Consider the following 22,518-nt stretch of genomic DNA (forward strand, 5'->3'; position numbering starts at 1 on the left):
GAATCGGCCAACATCTACTTTTCATCCCCCTAAATGTTAGGGGTAGTCCGCCCCTAAATTTTTTATTTTATTTTTTAGACAAAATTTTTAATTTCTATTTTTTTATGATACAACATACAAAAATACATACAACCCAAAATTTTCATCCCTCTACGATCAACCCTTATTTTTTATTTGCTAATTAAAAACTTTAATTTTTTTTGCGAGAATTTTGTTTTTATTTTGTCATGACGTAGAATAAAAAAATTCATATTACTCTGAAATTTTCACCCCTCTAAGATCTACCCCTATTTTTTATTTGTTAATTATAAACTTTAATTTTTTTGGCAAGTTTTTTATTTTGTTTTGTCATGACTTAAAATAAAAATAATCATATTACTCTCAATTTTCACTCTTATACGATCAACCCCTATTTTTCCATCCCGATTAATATTTTTTTTATTCTATACACAGATCCGCAATAAGGTTGCAAGATGGCAATCAAATATTATAATTGTAGGACGATAAATTCTTATTCAGAGTTTATAATTTCAAGTTCCTTTAATTATGTTTTTTTTAAAATTGAATTTGATCTCCCGCCCGCGCCGGTCGACTACGGATCAACTATCAATCGATCAGTTATCTGCGCCAGGTGTCACCTCTTATCCAGCAAATATCACGTAGTAGGGATGAGGACGAAGCCGGTCTCCTGTCTTACTCACTATACATTTTTCAGCCATGTTTTTTGGTTTTATTTGTGTATCAATAGTATGTTTAGTAGGTCTGAGAATCGGCTACTATCTATTTTTCATACCCCTAAGTGAAAAGGGTTGTCCACCCCAAACATTTATTTTTTATTTAATTTTTTTGGATATTTATTTTTTTATATAATGAGGTATTATGTGGTTAAATGAGGGTTTTTTTTTCTAGAGTAGAATTTCCCTAGAAATCTTATTTAAGGCAACACAACGTTTGCCGGGTCAGCTAGTTATTTAATAAAGGGTTCTGTGACGGCACTAGACCTGAGGCGCTAGTCACCAGAGCACGGCGCCTGGATCAGTTGTGGCCGTGGTGGCGCCGCCAGCACCACACTGCTTCAAAATGTTGTGCTTACGACGGACGAGCGACCGACCTACAAGCCGCCGCGTTCGCCTCATCGCGCTCAGTGCGCTCTCGTCCGGCTACAGGCAACTACAGGCCTGCGCTAATAATGCTGAACGTTCTGAAGGTCACACTCCGGCTTCGTCTGATCTTCGACTACTTACAAATTTTCCTTCCCATATTAAGAGCTTCTAAACGACCGGAACTCAGTTCTGAAACCTCGCGGCAATCTGATAATGAAAACTGAAAACACAAACATATCGTTTGAGAATACATTCTTAACATAGACATTAGTATAGTGTGTTTCTCTGTTAGCACTAGCGTTAGAAGTTATCGAGGCGATGTGCGCTTGCTCTGGATAGCGAGAGATAGGATGTCTGGCACACTCTATTTATTATTACTACTTGTTGCTACACAAAAACACAAAAAATAAGAGCAACAGTCCTGCCGGTCTAAAAAATTTAACGCTTCTTTAAAAATAAAAAAGTTTCCTAATCAATTAGTTCAATACTTACTCGTACATGTTATTATATACACTGGAGCCCGTTTGTATATTGATGATAAAAAAACCCCGTGGCTCATTACAATCATAATTATATCCTGTTTCAACAGACAAACTTATCTTTCTTGACGGGTTTCCGTGTTCACTGCGAAGAATGACCCCTTTGTCATGACACCTGTATTCCAAGGAGTAGCTGCCGGAGGGCTTTGGGATTCTTGAAGTCGATATTACGAGCGGTGTGCTGAATATATATTTTAAGGCCTTTGTAGGCAGACGAGCATACGGCCCACTTGACGGTGAGTGGGTGCTGTCTCTCATGGACGTCACCAATGCCAGCGGCAGAACTAAGTCGCTGTCTACCACTGAATACTCTCCCCGAGCTTCGTTGGAAGCAGGACATGTCATAGCGCTCTGGAAACCGTGAACTGTAACCCAAAGTGACTTCATGTGAAGAAAACCACCACAATGCGTCGCTGCGTTTATATGAATACCTACATGTACCTATGTGTAGGTGCGTGTCGAGCGGCTCCACGTGGGCAGCGCGCGGGCTGGCTGCGGCGCCACGGCCACGATAAACTTAATAAATACTGAGCAGTACCAGAGTGTGACGTGTCGGACGTGTGCGGGACCGCTGTGGAATTAGTTCTCGTATGTGACGTCATCCTCCGTCTAGACGAGAGGCACCTCCTCAGAGTGACGTGTGTGCTCTCGCCCAGGCAACAGCTGATCTCATTCGACTCCACTATAATCGATAGCGACTGAACGATACTGATGAATCATATTGTATCGATCTGTATGGTATTGGTTCTGTGTTTGCAAATTAATCTCAGCAGCAGCAGCAGTAATAGTGAGGTCGAGCCACTCTAACGGCTTCAACTTGACTACGAACATCCGTGCAGTATCTATCTGTATTGACATGAAGCCTCGCACAGCAACAGAGCGCAGTGCCGGGTCCGACTGCGCGCTCCTGGTGTACGCGACGAGGTGGAACCCGCAGACCGGTCCCGCCCCGAGGCCACGCGGCGGGCATGCCGGGGCCGCGTGCGGAGTCCACAAACAATCAACTGTTGTCCGGCTTCTTGGACAGCACCCGCTGACGTCATCGCAGGGCTGACACCGATTTGCACTACAGAAAACAGTATTTTTCTGAAACTTTCGTTTACATAATAATATTGCATCAACTGGGCTCGAATCTCCTTGGACCAAATGAATTAGTTCCCTGCTGTTCCCGTATTTAATAATAGGACTATTCGCCGGTACATTTTTCCAAATACTACATATTTTACAAACTTCTACGGAATCATTTTCCACCAGAACAGCTTAGTGTAAATAAAACACGCAAGGATGATCATTGACAGGATGCACCCCCGCTCTACACATGTGCGCTGTGTAGCAATGGCGCCCCGCCACCGCGCCGTGGGGGTGCGGCAGCTGGGAACGTGACGTGCAGGTGAGACCTTGAGAGACATTGAGGAGATCGCGGGTCATGTCACGGTAACCATGGGCTCGGGTAGCAAGCTAACTCGTTCAGAGCAAATAAAGCATATATTTACCAGTGGCTCGTCTCGCGTGAAGCCTGGTACAAAATCATTTGTAGATACATAGGTCGTGTACGAGCGATACGTACCTACCTACTTGTAATGTGACCTCATTCTTTGGTAAACCTTAATTTTTGTCTCTACGCTTACCTGTTGTATAATTTAGCTTTTGTTTTACGTATGTAATTTGCATACAAATAAAGAATTTCTAACAAATTATAATAGCGAATAATAAATACACAACTCCGGAAGTATCTTGAGGATCGCCAGCTGATCAGTGACCGACAGTACAGTTTCCGACACGGTCGCTCAGCTGGAGATCTTCTTGTATACCTTACTCATAGGTGGGCTGAAGCCTTCGAGAGCAAGGACGAGGCTCTTGCGGTGAGCCTTGATATCGCAAAGACCTTCGAGAGGGTCTGGTATAGGGCACTTCTCTCGAAGCTACCATCTTACGGAATCCCCGAAAGTCTCTGCAAGTGGATCGCTAGCTTTTTGGATGGGCGAAGCATCATGGTCGTTGTAGACGGTGAGTGCTCTGATACTATGACAATTAATGGTGGCGGTCCACAAGGTTCGGTGCTCTCCCCCATGCTTTTCATCCTGTATATCAATGGCATGCTGTCTATTGATGGCGTGTATTTCTATGCTGATGACAGCACGGGGGATGCGCGATATATCGGCCCTCAGAGTCTCTCTCGGAGGATGGTGCAAGAGAGACGATCAAAACTTGTGTCTGAAGTGGAGAACTCTCTGGGGTGAGTCTCCGAATGGGGTGAATTGGACTTGGTTATAGATACAGATCTCCATACCGATCTGTTTGGAACGGAGTAGAGTTCATCCATACTACCTGGAGCCACTGCGACGTACCATCCGGCTATGGAATGAGCTCCCCCTCCACGGTGTTTCCCGAGCACTATGACATGTCCTTCTTCAAACGAGGCTTGTGGAGAGTATTAAACGGTAGGCAGCGGCTTGGCTTGGCCCCTGACATTGTTGAAGTCCATGGGCGACGGTAACCACTCACCTTCAGGTGGGCCGTATGCTAGTCTGCCTACAAGGGCAATAAAAAAACATATAAAATAATGTTGTTATCTACAGAGAAGCAACAGATTAAAAACAAACAGTTAGTGAACTAATCAACCTGGGACTTAGCACTGCCACTCAAATTTACTAACGTCTACATAATTACAAGCAGAGAGGTCTCATATTTTTTTTATAATTACAAAATGACTCATAAAGATATAATTAGGGATGTAAGTCCCGACACTACGACATACCGACGATGTAGTATGTATAACCTGACCGAGGGCAACCTCATGTCGGTCGAAGGTCTCATCAATAAAGACACGCATAATATGTCTCAAATAATTTCTAAGAAAAAATATATTATTTATTTTGTTTTATAATTTGCTCCGAAACTGTTATCTATGACGTGTCTTGTGACCAGCGGAGAGTAAACATCAGACATCTGAAGGTCGGCGGTGCGCTGCCACTGTGCAACTGTGTAACCGTGACAGTTTGACGGTCCACACTACATGTCAGGACTTTCTTTACCTATCAGATTGCCGTTAAGTAGATATACAAAATATACATGTAATTTATTTTCAGAAATATTTTTTATTTCTATCAATCAAAATATACACATGGCATCGAAGCGTTTGCCAGCAGCCAGCGCAGTGATTAGTTTTCAATACCCTTCTTGAAGTCATGTGTAACTACAGGCGCCAACAAACTCTTCAAAGGTATTTTGTACTGCTTCTGAGGTATTGAATTTTTTTCAACAAGAAGTTTTTCAAACTCTGGACATAGTAAAGATTTAAGACTGTCTGTTGTGTGTTCTTATTTAATTTTGTAATACGATTCTATATTAATGTACAAATTACGCACTGCGCACTTATAAACATTTCACTTATCTATATATATAAAAATGAATTGCTGTTCGTGAGTCTTGCTAAAAGTCGAGAACGGCTGGACCGATTTGGCAAATTTTGGTCTTGAATTATTTGTGGAAGTCCAGAGAAGGTTTAAAAGGTAAATAAATATGAAAATGCTCGGAATTAAATGAAAATAACAATTTTGTTTTTCCTTTGATGTGTCCCCCGTCAGGACGGATTCCTTTTGTTTTTTTTAAAGTTTATTTTATACAAAAGTTTAGGTATTTTATTTATCGGTTGAGGCAGTACGAAGTCTGCCGGGTCAGCTAGTTAGTAATAAAAACTGTTAGCCCTGTAACAATCAATCTATACATATAAATAAAATTGGAATGTCTGTTTGCAATATTGAAATAACCGCTTTTTACTACATGCATATGAATATATATATACGGTATACACCAAAATAACACTTTTTACAATTTTGTCTGTCTGTCTGTCTGTTTGTTCCGGCTAATCTCTGGAACGGCTCGACCGATTTTGACGGGACTTTCACTGACAGGTAGCTAATGATATAAGGAGTAGCTTAGGCTACTTTTTGTAGACTAGCTTCGCCCCACGGCGTCACCCGCGGTACGAAAATAACCGCGGGTAACATCGCGGGACTCGACTATCAATAATAAAATTTAATGTTCCCGAAGCGAGGGAAAGCGGGTCGTTAGTATTAATATATAATATTAATATGTAATCATTTCACTTGTACATACAGACAGACTTCTGTTAGGTGCACTTTGACATCAGCTTAGAAAGTTCGAGATATACGAGTACGATATACTCGGTATAAATATATGGATATACATATATACAAGCGAACACCAAAAAAACATAATCGTAGTATGGGGAGCCGATGTCCCCGTGGCGTCACGCGTCACGCGTCACGGCGTGACTCCGGTGCTCGTTATCAGCGCCGTCCCCGCCGAGCAGTCGGTCGCGTCCGGGGCGCCCACTGCTGGAGCATTGCTCGTTGACCAAGTTTTAGATGAAGAAATCGTTTGGCCGATATCGATCGCTACAACGCCGGCCTCATGCGCTCTGCTCTTTGAAAATCACACTATTATTTTCTTTTTGGTATTTCGAAGTAGTGGGACGATTAAAATAAATATACATTGAGGCACGTGACGTCATCCAATAGTACCAGTGGACCTGTAGCTTGGGAATATTGACGGAGATTTAGTGTCGGACTCATTCTTAGACACATATGAATCTGAACGTCACAGGGAAGTAATATTTAAAATTAGAATGATTGGAATTTATGTGCGAAACACATTACAATAAGCATTATCATTTTTCATAACATTTACCTCGCATGGAACTCTCTGCGCAGTGCGCACCCTTGATGGACTGGCAGAGAATGCCTTGAGTATTAAGTCCGCTTACGTATCTATAATGGTTAATGCTTAAATATTAGTAAATTATAAGAACAAAAATTACTATTTTGATTTATTTATCAATACGCTTTTATTATTATTATAGCTCCATACGTATGTTAGTATGTATCGGAAACTTTGAACTTGATTTTGACCACCTTCAAAATTGTGTACTAGATCGAAATTTGGCATAAACATAAAGGACCGATGACAATTAAATATTTTAAACAGTAAGTCCCGTTAGGTATCCTTACGAGGATAATCAATATTAGCAATGTTTTGTTGCGACTAGCTCCCAATTTTAAAAGCTCTTCCACCAAATGAACAAATGTTATCGAGTAACAGTTTCGGCCTCACACAATATGTGAGCCATTATTTACGAACTAGTTCAGGTACATCCTAATGATTAGGAAATATACAGAACTTATTAGTTTTATAATATAATTAATAATTTTATAATAAAGTATAGTTGATTCATCTTATACCTTTAAACGAGCAATTCTTGAATATTAATATATACTTATATAATCTGAATCTCGGAAACGGCTCCAACGATGTTCATAAAATTTAGTATACAGGGGACTTCGGGGGCGATAAATCGATCTAGCTACGATTTATTTTCAGAAAATGTTGTTTTATTCGTGTTTTCAATAATCAACTCTTCCCGACATCTATTGGCGAATAATAATACTATTTTTCTTAATTGAGGGCAACTAACCGCTTTAAAGACACAATAAGATGGCGTTATCATCTAGTATTTCTTTATATATAATAAATTCATTTATTACATTTCAGGTACACAGTGATAACAACACAGAGCTCCGCTCCGTTCGACTGCTCGGGCCGGAACGTTTTGTAAGACAATGGTCACTCGTATTTATAGTAGAAAGGGGGGGTAGCTTTTTCTTGAATACCGTCTTAAACAGCTGTTTAACTATTTTTATGTTACTAAATAGTAACGTTGCGCCGACATATAGGTACATATGTATTATACTTAGTCTGGCCATAAATACTGTTACAATTAAAAATAAACAAATATTACGTTTGAATTTGGAATCTGTCATTTTTATATGATTGCTCATTGAGTTTTCTCATTTTGGCGCCAATACATTGTACGATATTTTGCGATATTAAAATGGAGTGGGGTGATAAAGAGAACCGAATCGCTGTGATTGCATTACACAAAGTAGGTATGGAGCCAAATGCAATTTTTAAAACTGTCCATACGCTTGGTATTAGTAAAATGTTTGTGTACCGGGCTATTAATAGGTGCAATGAGACCTCCTCTGTTTGTGACAGAAAAAGATATGGCCGTTCACGTAGTGTTCGAACGAAAAAGGTGGTCAAAGTAGTAAGGGAATGAATTCGAAGAAATCCTGACCGAAAGCAAAACATTTTATCTCGGGAGATGAAGATAGCACCTAGAACCATGTCGCGTATTTTAAAAGATGACTTAGGACTTGCAGCCTATAAGAAACGTACTGGTCATTTCTTAACTGATAATTTAAAAGAAAATAGGGTGGTAAAATCGAAACAACTACTGAAGCGGTACGCAAAGGGAGGTCATAGAAAAATTTTGTTTACGGATGAGAAAATTTTTACAATTGAGCAACATTTTAAGAAACAGAATGATCGTATTTACGCTCAAAGCTCTAAGGAAGCTTCCCAATTAGTCGACAGAGTGCGACGTGAGCACTATCCGACTTCAGTGATGGTTTGGTGGGGTATTAGCTATGAAGGAGTGACTGGGCCATACTTTTGTGAAAAAGGTATCAAAACATCGGCACAAGTGTATCAAGATACCATTCTTGAGAAGGTAGTGAAGCCCCTTAACAACACCATGTTCAATAATCAAGAATGGTCCTTCCAGCAAGACTCGGCACCAGGTCATAAAGCTCGGTCTACGCAGTCTTGGTTGGAAACGAACGTTTCGGACTTCATCAGAGCTGAAGACTGGCCGTCGTCTAGTCCCGATCTTAATCTGCTGGATTATGATTTATGGTCAGTTTTAGAGAGTACGGCTTGCTCTAGACGCCATGATAATTTGGAGTCCCTAAAACAATTCGTACGATTGGCAGTGAAAACTTTTCCCATGGAAAGAGTGCGTGCTTCTATCTTCTGCTTATTGATAACTGGCCTCAACGTTTAAAGGACTGTATTGCAGCCAATGGAGATCACTTAGAATAAGCTTTTTATACTTTAAATTGTTTTATATTTATGTATTAAACTAACACACTGTAAAAGTAATAAATGTTATTTGCAATAGAATTGTTTTTATTTTTTATTGTAACAGTATTTATGGCCAGACTAAGTATTTAAACGTAATATGTAAGTATACCAGTGTCTTACCCTTAATATATGGAATCCTAGTTTGAGACCATATAAACGATTTGTTTCCGGCTATTCATTTAAACTCTAACCGGCGGGGCGGGGTCGCACGGAGGGGGCGCGGCGCTCACGGCAACACGCGCTATTGTCGATAATGTCGCTGTGTCTGTCATATCTCTTGTTTATCGTATTTGTTATTTAAAGACATCCTTAGGCACTGTAGAAACGTGCATGACCGAAATAGATGCAAGACATTTCAGAGAACAACAATAGACTAACTAGTAAACAAGCAAGTGCTCGATCTGTCAATGTTTACTGCCGCTGTGTCAACTGACACGTCGTTCAGAACTACGACGCCGCGCGGGTCGGCTCCTCCACTCTGTATCAAACTTGACATTGTTTGGGCCAATCGACAGCCTGTCCGGGTGCGAATGTAATGCGACCTCGTCCAAGTTCGGGCCTTACAGTGAGCGGTAGTGGTGAGTCCGCGCGGCCGGAGACACCCTGGCCAGCTCACGTGGTCATATATCATTCCGTCACGCGTCATTCTAAAAGCTTCCGTCGTCTTTATAGATGCTTCCGCTGGGAAGGTGTTGGTACTTGTGGATCTGAGCATTGCAACGCGTTGCCTCATCCAGACAACTCGAACTGGATGTCGTTTCATGGCTAATCCTGTTCACAACTACTTAAACAACACACACCGGACGATACAAGTGTCTCAACCCAAGTCCAATATTATAATAAGCTGAGATCTAGGAGGTCGGTGCTCTCTATTAATGTATTATGAATGAGCCGGTACGCATTTCGTCCCTCGGATTGTTGCGAGATTCTAAATGAGCTGCAACATTTCTGCTATAGTATACCCGGCGCTACGAAAACGAACCTCGCAGTCGACAACAATAGAAATATGTAGTAAGTTGCTTGTCATGATGATGTCAATTTCACTCAAGATTTTTTGGATTCGCTACTCGTTCACAACGAACTCCCTCCTCTTTATACTAATATCTAACTCATATACTACTTAATATCTAACGAACATACAAACAGGCACACATACAAACACACAGACAGACACACAGCTAATAAACTGACATCTCGACTGAACGTATTTGATTTCATTGCATTTTCAGGTAACAGGTGTTGTTTGCGAAGCGATATAAACGCGCGGAGGAGTACGGCTCCCGTGTTTGTACAAGACATAGAACAGAATCCTTCTGCAAACTACGGAGATATCAAGATTATATCATTAACGTATAAAAGTGTGTGCGGGACGACAGTACGAGGAGTGTCCGCCCGAGGACGGTCGCGTCGGAGCTGCCAGCCGCATCACCGTCTCGGAGCGCCCAGCCCGGCCGGTAGCCGTACTTGCGCGATGGCGGTGGGGCAGGACGCGGGCGCCGCTCGTCCCGCCGAGGAGATCCCCCACGACCACCTGTACAAGGTGACCGGCTTGTCCTCCACTAATCTACAGAAACTCGCACAAGGTACGTACGGCACTCGACTCATCACACAATCTCGCGGCCACCAGGTAGACCGGTGGTACGTACTGCGGGTGTGCCGCTGCGGCGAGGGAGACAGTCGGGCTACCACGCGACGCGCCTCTCTGCACACCGATTTAAATTTTGTAGCAGCCATTGCAGATCTTTCGTTCAGTCACAACGTCTTTTTAAGTAAATCGTTTTTCTCCCACCTTTCGAAAAAAAAATACATTTTGATAAGTCGGTAACACGGACATCGCCGACTCGACTCGACATCGCCGGGTTATCCTGAAACTAAAAGAAACACAAAATATGCGTTTAATACACTACTGCAATAAAGGAAGGAACAAAACAATTGTATGTATGTATGCATGCTCTGCGGATCTGCGGAGAACGGTGTCGTAGCGTTATTTAAATAATCAATAAAGCATAAAGCTAACTAAAAAAGGTTTAGTGAAAACACACACATTAACAGTAGACCGGGTTCAGACTTTAATAAATAGTTTTTTGTCCTGATGATCCTGGCCAGGATATCAGGTCAGTCGTAAAGATGGTGCTTTCTCATCGGTCTTGATGTGTGTGCAAATTTACACTTAATCGGACGTCTGAGAGTTAGTTAAAATTAAGTTAAATGATTCCGTCCGATCACATAGACATAGAGATACGTGAAAGCTAACAAAAGCTTGTTAAAAACAGCTTGTTCTGGCCTTACCATTCAAGTGTCGGGTTGAATCGGAAATGGCTGAAAGGGAAGCTGACACATAAGCAGCTTATAAATAGCTTGGATTAACACGAGCAACTCTTTATGTCGGGAGAATGCAATGTGTCTCATTATTGTCAAGTCTAGTTGAGACAGAGACGCCGGTGTCGCTGCAGAGCGACAGCAATCGTTTTGTCAATGTTCGCGAGTTTTCCTTTCGCTATACCTAGCCTTTTTATCAATGAAAATGATAGTGATGAAAAAACACTTCGCTCAATGACCCACGAGAAGTCCTCGTAGAGAATTATCCAAGCCCACTGAGTGTGCGCCGGTTCTTCTCAGTGGGTCGCGTTTCCTAACCGGTGGTAGATTCTGCGAAGCACGGCTCTTGCCAAGGCTAGTGTTAGCAAGTTCTCTCTTAGGCTACCAGCGAACTGGTAGGGGAAAAAAACTAGCCACCCTGCCCAATCAGTCCTTGTGATGTGTCGAACATCAGCCCTTATCAATTTAAAAGGTATTCATTTCCCAATATAATTTACTAAAGAACATCAACAATCAACAATAATTAAAGTCCTCGTGACCTAAAGGATAAGACGTCCGGTGCATTCGTGTCGAGGGATGCAACGGTATTCGAATCTCAGGCGGGTACCTATTTTTTTAATGAAATACGTACTTAACAAATGTTCACGATTGACTTCTACGGTACAGAAATAATGTCGTGTAATAAAAATCAAACCCGCAAAATTATAATTTGCGTAATTACTGTTGATAGGACGTCTTGTGAGTCCGCACGGGTAGGTACTGTTACGGGGTGGGTCCAGGAGCTCTTTTTAAAAAAGGACACGGCGACTGGCACGGAGTTTATTTTATTAAAGAAGTAGTACAAAAGATATATGTTTCCGCTACTCAAGCCAAATCTGTTCTGCCGCGCTTAAGCAATATATCGTCTTTATATAGAGACAATGCATTCAAGAATGCCTTAGTCGGCATTATTATTTATATTACGTTATTACTGAGGGGCATATGTAACATCCCCCTCCTTAAGATTCATCGTCACCGATGAATGGTCACGGACGTTGACGTTGAAATAGAGCGGTAAGTATAGAATTTGGCTTTTGTTTTGGATAACAAAATAGGAAAACTAAAACATACGATACAGGATAAAACAAGTAAGTACTCAAAATAAAATAGTAACTATATCTTAAAGAAATAAACGTTAAGTACAATATCAAAAACACTTAAGTAATTATTAAGTAAAATACGAAAACAGGATATAGTAAGTAAATCTATAATTATTAAAGGTCTTAATTATAATTATTAATTAAACTTATACAATTTATTTATTTAAAATAATATAATTTATTATAACATTACTCGACGACGACATTATTAGACGAATTTGACAACATAAGATTTCTCCTAAAAGGCCTAGGACATGAATAATCTTTTTCACTATTTATTTGCACAGTTTGTGTAACATTATTATGATCGTTTTTACGATCTTTGTTGCATTGATTAAAGATTTGTATACAACAATGAGAATTATGTTTACTTGAACAAAACCATCTACGAAATCTAAATATAAGGTACAAGAAAAACAGAACAGTAAGAGAATAACTTATAGACATATAATGAACAGCATATTTTTGAAAGTGCGAAGGACTTTCCAAATGATTTAATTCTTTTTCTAGAGTATCTAGATGAATACTGGCATGTAACAATGAGTCTAAATTATTAAGATTATTTAATTTTAACAAGGGAAGTCTAGCTAAAGTTTTATTTAGTTTTGTACGTTCGCAACAATCATCTTCCAAAATGTTGAAGTTAGCTACTTGAGTTGTTACATTAGAAATAAATGTTTCACTAGACGAAAATTGTAATGTTTTGAAGAAAGCTTTACAGTCTTTAAACAGGGACATTATTCCTGTTCCTAACAAAACATAATCATAGTTGAGACTATTACTAGAACAAGTTACATGTAATTTTCCAGGCTCAGATTGAACAAATATCCATCTATTTTTATTAAGTTTAAAGAAGGAATCTACGTGACCCCTTAAGAGTTTTACCGAACATGAACTTGGAACTTTATTGACAACTTCGGTTAAGATAACTGTCTCACACGTTGGGTTCGCAAGCGTCGAATACACATTACCCAATTCACAAATATAACACTTTTCACTCACGAATTTGCACTTGTCTAAGTCTTCTAACAGTGAGTAAAGCATACGATCTGTTGTTAATGCCATGTATGGCTTGTTTGGTGCTATAAGTGCATAAGTGTCTGGTTTTGTTAAGTCATAAGGAACTGGCATAGGAACAATATGGTAAAGGTTATAGACTTGAGGTAACACGAGGGGTATCTTAATTATAGTGATAATACGATTATTATGATAGTAGCATACTAGTTTAGAAATATCGATAACTTCGTGAATGTTCTGTAAAGATATTGATATAGGAAGTTCGCAATGCTTAGGTAAGTCATTTATATGTTTCTCCAACTCGACATATAATTGATATGGGCTGAGTACAGTCGGGTGCAAAATATTCATTTTACTAAATAAAATAGCGTTGTTTATGTCTTCGATATCGAAAGACAATGCAATGATTATACTTTCTAAGGACTGGAATAAAGAATTAAATTTTGTTTTTATTTGTAATTTATCGTTAGAATTTATAATATATTCGAATGCCGAATTTATGATTTCTAGATTTTTATTTAGACGTTTCTCGTTTTCACTGAATTTTAACATTGAATTATTAAATGTGGAAATTGTAGATTTTATCACATGTATATTATCACGCATAAGATGCGCTAAAGCTTTTTCGTCTGACTGTACTTGGTCGATAGCATCAGAGAACTTGACACCGTCGTTGGAATCTAGAGTGCCAAAGAATGTTTTAAGAACAGAGCCACCAAAGTCGAGTAGCCCACGTTTTGATCTACTTTGTCGACTACTAGTAAGATAGGATACAGATGCAAACTTTTTGATGTTATTATCGTGTTGACTTTGTAATGACGAAATGGCGTTCATGCAATCGAACTGTATTTTGGAGGACTCGAAGTCCTTACAGAAAGAGTTTACTTTTTCAAATAATTGATCTACTTTATCAAGATGAGACTGTATGTTATTAGTATTTAAATAAGTTACAACATTCCAGTTATCATTAGTAAATTTGACGTCAGATAGTCTATCGTAGTATAGACCGGGACTATCTGTTATCTGGGTTATGATTTGATGACTTGTACATAGCACTAAGATGGGCCTGAAAGGGAACAGAAATAGTAATAAGTAAGCATTCGTTTATTATCACCAATAAATCAAATATTGTAAAATAGTAAACATATAAAATAGTAAAAGTTTCAAATAGTTATTCAGTGTAAGATTATTATTATAATTATAATATAATTTTTTTCTTTTTGAGTAAAAGAATTAAGTATGTTCGAAAATAAAGGGATTATTTAAACGAGTTAGCTTTAATAAGACTATAGTGCGTCGTCATTTGCTAATTTTATTTCATCATAATGGTGACGCACGTGTTTACGGTTCATTAATAAGGTGACCGTGTGGTTGCCGTTTATTTTTATGATTTTGTATGGACCCTTCCATACAGGAGATAAGGCTTTGTTTTGCTTATGATGGCAACGGACGTAGACCATGTCACCAATATTATAGGTAATCGGTTTCGAGTGAGAGTCGTAGTATTTTTTTGATCTTTCTTTTGACGACTCTATATTTTGTAAAGCTTTTTGACGGCTGTAATATAACCGGTGATTAAGTGCTCTTATATAATCGCTGTATGTATTAAGGTCGAGAGAGTCTATACTTTTAGGGATGTAGGGTTTAAACCCGAATAACAGTTCTAATGGTGAAAAGCCTGTGGTAGAGTGGATATTGGAATTGTACGCTAGCATTGCTGTTCTAAGATATAAGTCCCATGTATGTTGGTTTTCAACTATATACGACCTAAGATATTCTTTCAGAGTCGAATGACTTCTTTCTAGGGCGCCACAAGTCTGCGGGTGATATGGAGAAGCAAAAATGTGTTTTATTCCGAATAAACGCTCTAACTGCTTCATTACTTCGGAAGAGAAGTTAGCACCTTGATCTGTAATAATGATCTTAGGGATACCGATATGGGAGATATACTTTACTAATGAACGAGCTGTTTCTTCGGCGGAGCATGTGACCATGGGATATGCTTGAGAATATTTAGTGAGATCGTCTTGTAACGTAAGAATGAATTTGAATTTGTTATGGTGTGTTTCGGGTAATGGCCCCACTAAATCTAGGAATAACTTTTCATTAGCTCTAGTGGCGGTAGACGTGATTATCATTGGGGAGCGATTAACTTGGCGCAGCGGTTTGTTTATTTGGCACGATTTGCAATTTTTGACATAGTTTTCTATGTCTTGTCGCATATTTTTCCACCAATATAGTTCTTTTATTCGTCCTAACATACGAGCGACTCCGGGGTGACCTGCAGTCGTGGAATCATGGTGATCTCTTAATATTTTTTTGATTTCGGAAGGCGTAGGATATTGGATATTGTTATGGTAAATATTTACTTTGATTTGAGTGTCATGAAATAGAAACGCAACGATATTGTAAATTTTTGTAAATGACAATTTCGTGTAAGGGTCTGAGAAATCTGATATAGCACATTCTTTTTCCTCGCTATACCATGTAGTTATCATGTCACGGTAACAACGTAAAACATTAAAAATATCTTTATACGTAAACTCATCGTAAAAATGAACACGGACAAACAAATGTGTAAATAAATGACTGGCGTTACCGGTAGAATAAAATGAGTACAGTTCTCTCTCCACTTCACGTATGTCAGGCATAGTTGTGGACATTTCTATGATTTCTGAACAATATGGTACAGACTCATCAAGGTCAATTGAGGTAGGGTAGGCTATCAGCTTACATTTAGCTTTAAGTAGAGAGTCGTTAAATTCCTGAATATTTGTGTTAAACGGATCTTTCGATTGTCGGGACACTTTTAGATATTGTTCATAGGTTTCAGGAGTTGACGGTGACGGTTGCGAGGGCAGTGATGGAGAAGGGACTTTTGTAGGAGGTTGAGTAGGGTGGCTAGGCATTTCTTGTCCAAGAGGGGTTTCTGAAGGGACGGAACCTGGGGCGTTGAAGTCTATGGGGGGTGGTAACGGAGACAAGTCATCGAACGTAAGGGGCTCATCTACTCGAGACTGTTCATCAAGGTATGGGGGTGGTTGTAAAACGGTTGGTTCATCGAGAGTATGAACGAGGTTGCGAGATAAGGAATCTGCGTTACAATTTAACTTCCCCTTTTTGTATTCAATCTCGTAGTCGAATTCTTCTAATTTTAACCTCCATCTAACTAACTTAGAACCGGGGTCTTTGCAGTTAAATAGCCACTGCAAAGGTTTATGATCGGTCACGATTTTAAACTTGTGTCCATACAGATAAGGTCTGAAAACTTTTGTGCCGAAAATGATAGCTAAACATTCTTTTTCGGTTGTAGAATAATTTCCTTCTGATTTGTTCAGGGTTCGAGATGCGAAGGCTATTGGGAGATCTTGACCTACTTCGCCTTGAGAAAGAATAGCAGAAACAGCGTAATTGGATGCGTCTGTTGTTAGTACGAAGGGTTTAGTAAAATCAGGGTACTGAAGGATAGGAGCCGAGGTTATTTTGTTTTTCAGTTCGTCGAAGGCTTTTTGTTGTTCACAACCCCATTGAAACGTAGCGTCCTTTTTTAGAAGGCTAGTTAAAGCTTTAGTAATATGGGAGAAATTTTCAATGAAGCGACGATAATAACCAACTAAACCTAGAAATGATTTTATATCACGTGGAGACTTCGGAACTGGGAAGTTAGTAACACAGAGAACCTTCTTGGGGTCAGGCATTACTCCTTTATCTGAAATAATATGTCCAAGATACTGTGCTTCTCGACGAAAGAACTCACATTTGTCCGGTTGTAATTTTAGGTTGTGTTCACGGAGCTTATGAAATATGTTTCTGAGGTTTTGACAATGAGACAAGAGATCGTGGTTGAAAGCGACTATATCATCTAAATATGTATAGCAATGAGTGCCTTGAAGGCCGCTTAGTACTATATTCATGAGTCTTTGAAATGTGGAAGGAGCATTTCGAAGACCAAAAGGCATACGCGTGAACTCGTAATGGCCCGAGGGCACACTAAATGCTGTTTTTTCGGTATCTTTCACCTTGACTTGATGAAACGAAGACGCGAGGTCAAGAGTGGTAAAGTATTTACTGTGGCCTAGCTGGTCCAGGATATCCGTGATGTTCGGAATAGGATAGGCATCACCAATTGTTACTTGATTTAACTTCCTATAGTCGATAACAATACGCCACTTAGGTTTACCGGAGGAGTCTTGTTTTTTTGGTACTACCCATATAGGTGCTGACCATGGTGAGATAGAGGGTTGAATGATTTTTTGACGTAGCATATCATTTATTTGTCTATGTACTTCCTCTTTATGACACTCAGGGAAACGGTAACTTTTAACAGCGATCGGTGTGTCAGATGTAGTGCGTATTTCGTGTTCAAGAGTTTTTGTACACGTGAGGCTGTCGCCTTCAAGAAAAAACACGTCTGAGAATTCGGAACAGATACTGCGTAAACATGTTTCTTCCTCCTTATTTAAGTGTTCGCAACGAATGGCATCTTGAACTCGTTTTTCCCGGACTGAGTTAAAACTAATTTGGTAACAGCATGACTCGTGAGTACTGTCGGAAGTATTAGACGGAGGGTCATTTTCTAGAATCAGAGACACGGGTTCGAGGGTGAAAGATAGGTCATGTAACCTTACTTCCGACTCAGAGGTATTCAGGACAGACAAATTAATTTTGTTATTTGGTTTAACACTAACTAGACATTTAGAAAAATACACACTAGGATAGTCTACATGCGTGTTTTTTAAAATTAAACCTTCCTTTAACTCCGGGTTAGTAACAGCGCATTCAATAAACATTTCGCTTCTTGGCGGAACGATATAGTAGGGTTGTGACATATGTAACTTGAAACGCTGCGTAGAGGGGCTAAGTATGCCCAGGTATTTCTCTGAATAATTAATAAATGCACTATTTTTGTCTAAAAAATCTGATCCTATAATACCATCGTAATCCAGGTTAACATCTTTAACTACGTGAAAATAAAAAGGTGATAGATTCGATTGGTTAGTTTTTATTGACAAAAGGAATTTGCCCAGTGATTCACAGTGTGAATTTACGTCATTGATGCCTTTGAATTTTATTTTGTGATTTTCAAGAACTGGTAAACAAGGAATACTGGTACTTTTTATAAGAGATATTGAACTTCCCGTATCAACTAATAACGAAATAGGATTCGTGGTATGGGATGTATGAACAAGTATGTAAGGTAACGGTGTGTTTTTATGCTGAGAAATATCGTACACTGTCGGCAAATATTCTTGAGATATCGCCGATGGCATCGTTTGAGGGGTAAGTTGACTGATTGATTTACGAGTAGTATCCGGCTTAGCGGATACCGGGGTTGACTTATCATGTGACTTTGTAAACGATTTAGTAGAAGGCTTGGTAACCGGATTAGTAGACGAATTAGGAGACGAATTAGTAGACGAATTAGTAAACGAATTAGTAAACGAATTAGTAAACGAATTAGTAAACGAATTAGTGAACGAATTAGGAGACGAATTAGTAGACGAATTAGGAGACGAATTAGTAGACGAATTAGTAGACGAATTAGAAGACGAATTAATTGGCGAATTAGTGAACGAACTAGAAGTAGTTTTGCACGCTTGTGCATACGACCTAATAATTTCTTTGCATTGTTGCGATTTAGTAGAGTTACGTAATTTTGTGCCTGTTTGGTTTGCAGGCAATCGCCGGCACATTTGCGATACCTGACACGTTAGTTTAAATTACTGTCGGTTTTCTCGATTTCGCAACATTTAAAAGGCGAAGATTCCGAGTCAGGTGGAATATGATTAAGCGGGCGATATTTATTATACGAATTATTACGTAAGTTGTTATTGTATTCGCGTTTCTTACATTTCGCAATGTGATGACCTGGGTTTTTACAGTAACTGCAAACGATTTGAGGTGGAATTTTTTGTTTTGTGTCTATTTTTGTTGAATTAAATGAACTAGCTTGTGATGATAATTTTGGCTGTTGATGATGAGTTGAATGAGACTTAGCAACGAAGTTCTGGATTTTTTCCTCTTCAATGGCGATATTAATTGCTTCGTTAAGATTTTTGGGGTTACGACATCGCACCATGTTACCAATACGAGGAGTCAGTCCGAACATAAAAGAGTGTATCGCCAGGTCCTCTGTCATGGCAATACGACCTGATAGGTCTTTTTTTGATGTATTAGAATTATGGATTTCGGTCTGCATCTCGGTTAGGCACGTATCGATTCGTAATGAAAATTCAGACACAGATTCGCCAGCACGTTGTTTACATGATTGCAAATCGAAAAATAGATGACTGTAGTGTTTAGTTTCTCCAAAATTTTGACGAAGAAATTCTCTCAACGATTCGAAGTTATCGAATATTTTATTTGAGCATGCTATTCTGGCTTTTCCTTCTAGCTTTGAAATTATAAATTTCAGTAATAGTCTTTTTTGACTGTCTGATGCAAGATCTAACGCATCCTGGCAGTTAGTCAAGAAGGCCGTAAGGGTCTCCCGACTTCCATTATATGGGTTGATAAAATTACATAGTACTTGAATAGGATATTGTTCGCTCAAGACTATTTCACTTTTAGTAGACATTATTACGAGTATTCGCTTTTGACAGTAACAAAACAGACACTAGCAGAAAGAAGGTCAACTAAAAAAATGTAGTAGTTATACGAGACGAATGATTCACTCACCGCAAGAATATCAGAGCTGTTAACTTCATCGGAGAACGCACGGATGATGGGATGGCAGCAAGGCGTTTGGCAGGCTTATACTGGAAGTCTTAATGTCGCAAACGGCAGGAACCGGCTTAGCAGGAACGAGTCAGCAGGAACGTTGCAAACGGCTTAGCAGGAACGAGTCAGCAGGAACGTTGCAAACGGCTTAGCAGGAACGAGTCAGCAGGAACGTTGCAAACGGCTTAGCAGGAACGAGTCAGCAGGAACTGGTGCAGTAGGGACGAATCAGCGGCTTGAATTTTCACGGGTACTGGAGCTTCGGGCGAATCTTCGGGCTTGTTTCACAGGAACCAGCAGGACGTCGATATCAGGCTTATTGGTTTTTGCGTGTTTTGTCAGGTTGACACCAGCCGATCAATACTGACCGGCACGAGCGGGTATGATGTGGCAGATTTTTGTAAGTTTTTCTTTCTCACGATGTTGAATATGGCGTTGAAGATATTTTGCAGGTTTTCTTCCTTTACGATATTGATGATGAGAGCAGCGGCAATGAGCGCAACGTAGAATCAAGAGCTCAAGACAATCCGGATAGCCAGTGTAACGTACTGACTATCCCACTTCTGACACCACTGTTACGGGGTGGGTCCAGGAGCTCTTTTTAAAAAAGGACACGGCGACTGGCACGGAGTTTATTTTATTAAAGAAGTAGTACAAAAGATATATGTTTCCGCTACTCAAGCCAAATCTGTTCTGCCGCGCTTAAGCAATATATCGTCTTTATATAGAGACAATGCATTCAAGAATGCCTTAGTCGGCATTATTATTTATATTACGTTATTACTGAGGGGCATATGTAACAGTACCACCACTCTGCCAATTTCCGCCGTGAAGCAGTCATGTGTTTCGGTTCGAAGGGTGGGGTAGCTGTTGTTCTGTAAAAATTGAAACCTTTGTACTCATATCTCAAGGTAGGTGGCGGCATTTAAGTTGCAGATGTCTATGGGCTCCAGTAACCATTTAACATCATATGGGCCGCGAGCTCGTCCACCCACGTCAGCAATAAAAAAACAACGAAAGAAAAGCACAAAGTTGGTAACAATGATAAGGAATAAGTTGAGCTGGCTGGTTGCGCTTAGCTGGGCTCCGACAAACATTTGTTAATCGATCCTTGAAGTCAGGACGCGAATCGACATATTATTAGATATATGTTAAGATAGATAAGATATGATAGTTTCACTAACTATATCATTATATTATTATTAAATCAAAGTCTACATCATGAGGTCAGTGAAAACAGTAAATTGAAGTTGTTATTCAGCTACCCTGCCCACTTCGGGCCTGCGTCCAGCATCGGCACGGTCGACTTGCGATGGGTTCATTTAAAAACTAAACAATTCGATCGAACATAAAGTCTTAAGCATCAACACCTCGCAAGGAGCGACTTCAATACGATCACATCTCACAAAGAGAAAAACGATCTCGTCCAAAAGTTCGACCCTCAGCTAGAACACCAGCTCGCTCTCTCTCGCTGGGCTTACTCAGCAGTCATTGGGCCGCGACCCACGCCCGCGGTACGTTCTATGAGTGCGAACCCGCAATCCGGTAGGGAAATGTTGTGATGAAAGACTGCTGCTGCGTAATAAGATAAGTTAAACGTTAACACGTATTATCTACTAGAAGAACGTTGGTGTAAACAGTGCACATTCCTCACTTCCTCGTAGAGGTATTATTGTAAACAATAACAATCAGACAATTTTCCTCTAAGCTCCAATGAAATACCGAGAAATTAGAAATTTCATGTGAAAATAAACTGTGGAGGAATTCGAATAATTAGAGAGAACGAAAACAAGCGTCGTCTGAGCGCGGTCTGGATGTATTCGAGTCGCTGGAGGGCTGCCAACCGCCGCCGCCGCCGGCCTCTGTCCTCTACTGCGCAGTCTGGCGCTCTCAGTGCTCTCTACTGCCCGAGGGGGGTGCTCTGAGGAACTGTTAGGGATGAGCTCGTCGCCGAGTAGTTTGGCTCGACTCTCGCACGGCCCCAAGGAGCCAAATACCTGTATGGCGATACCCTCCCATCGATTGCAACATGTAGACAAGCCGTTGCAGGCGTTCCTCTGGAGGTCTAAAGCCGCGCGGCACAGCAACACCTGCTGCGTGCGTACCGCGCAAGTTCCCTTTGTAGCTATCGCGTTATTTTAAAAAGTTGAGGAATATGAAGTCGTCGTGGCCTAACGGACAAGACGTCCGGTGCATTCGTGTTGAAGCGATGCACCGGTGCTCGAATCCCGCAGGTGGATACCAATTTTTCTAATGAAATACGTACTCAACAAATGTTCAAGATTGACTTCCGCGGTGAAGGAAGGAAAATTAAACCCGCAAAATCATAATTTGCGTAATTACTGGTGGTAGGACCTCTTGTGAGTCCGCGCGGTTGGGTACCTGCCTATTTCTGCCGTGAAGCAGTAATGCGTTTCGGTTTGAAGGGTGGAGTAGCCGTTGTAACTATACTTGAGACCTTAGAACTTGGCGCATTTACGTTGTGGATATCTATGGGCTCCAGTAACCACTTAACACCAGGTGGGCTGTGAGCTAGTCCACCCATCTAAGCAATAAAAAAAAAATATGAATGTCTTATTTTGTCACGTAAACAATGTGACTTTTTCGCGAAGACCTGGTGAACGAAGTCGTCGATTGTATAAATATTGTATTTATTAATGTTTCGTTTTACTA

At 40.1% G+C, this 22,518-nt stretch overlaps 1 protein-coding gene across 1 annotated transcript in view; it reads left to right on the forward strand.

Moving 5' to 3' along the window:
* LOC101744652 (synaptic vesicle glycoprotein 2A) overlaps positions 1 to 22,518 on the forward strand; it is a 38,968-nt gene that overhangs the window by 4,028 nt on the left and 12,422 nt on the right. Inside the window, exons 2-3 of the mRNA XM_038011774.2 lie at positions 7,217 to 7,276; positions 9,880 to 10,233. Of these exons, the coding sequence (XP_037867702.1) occupies positions 10,122 to 10,233 (112 nt within the window). The 5' untranslated portion in view covers positions 7,217 to 7,276; positions 9,880 to 10,121. The remainder of the gene's footprint in view (positions 1 to 7,216; positions 7,277 to 9,879; positions 10,234 to 22,518) is intronic.

This window comes from Bombyx mori, chromosome 6 (assembly GCF_030269925.1).
Source record: "Bombyx mori chromosome 6, ASM3026992v2".
NCBI classification, from domain to species: Eukaryota; Metazoa; Arthropoda; class Insecta; order Lepidoptera; family Bombycidae; genus Bombyx; species Bombyx mori.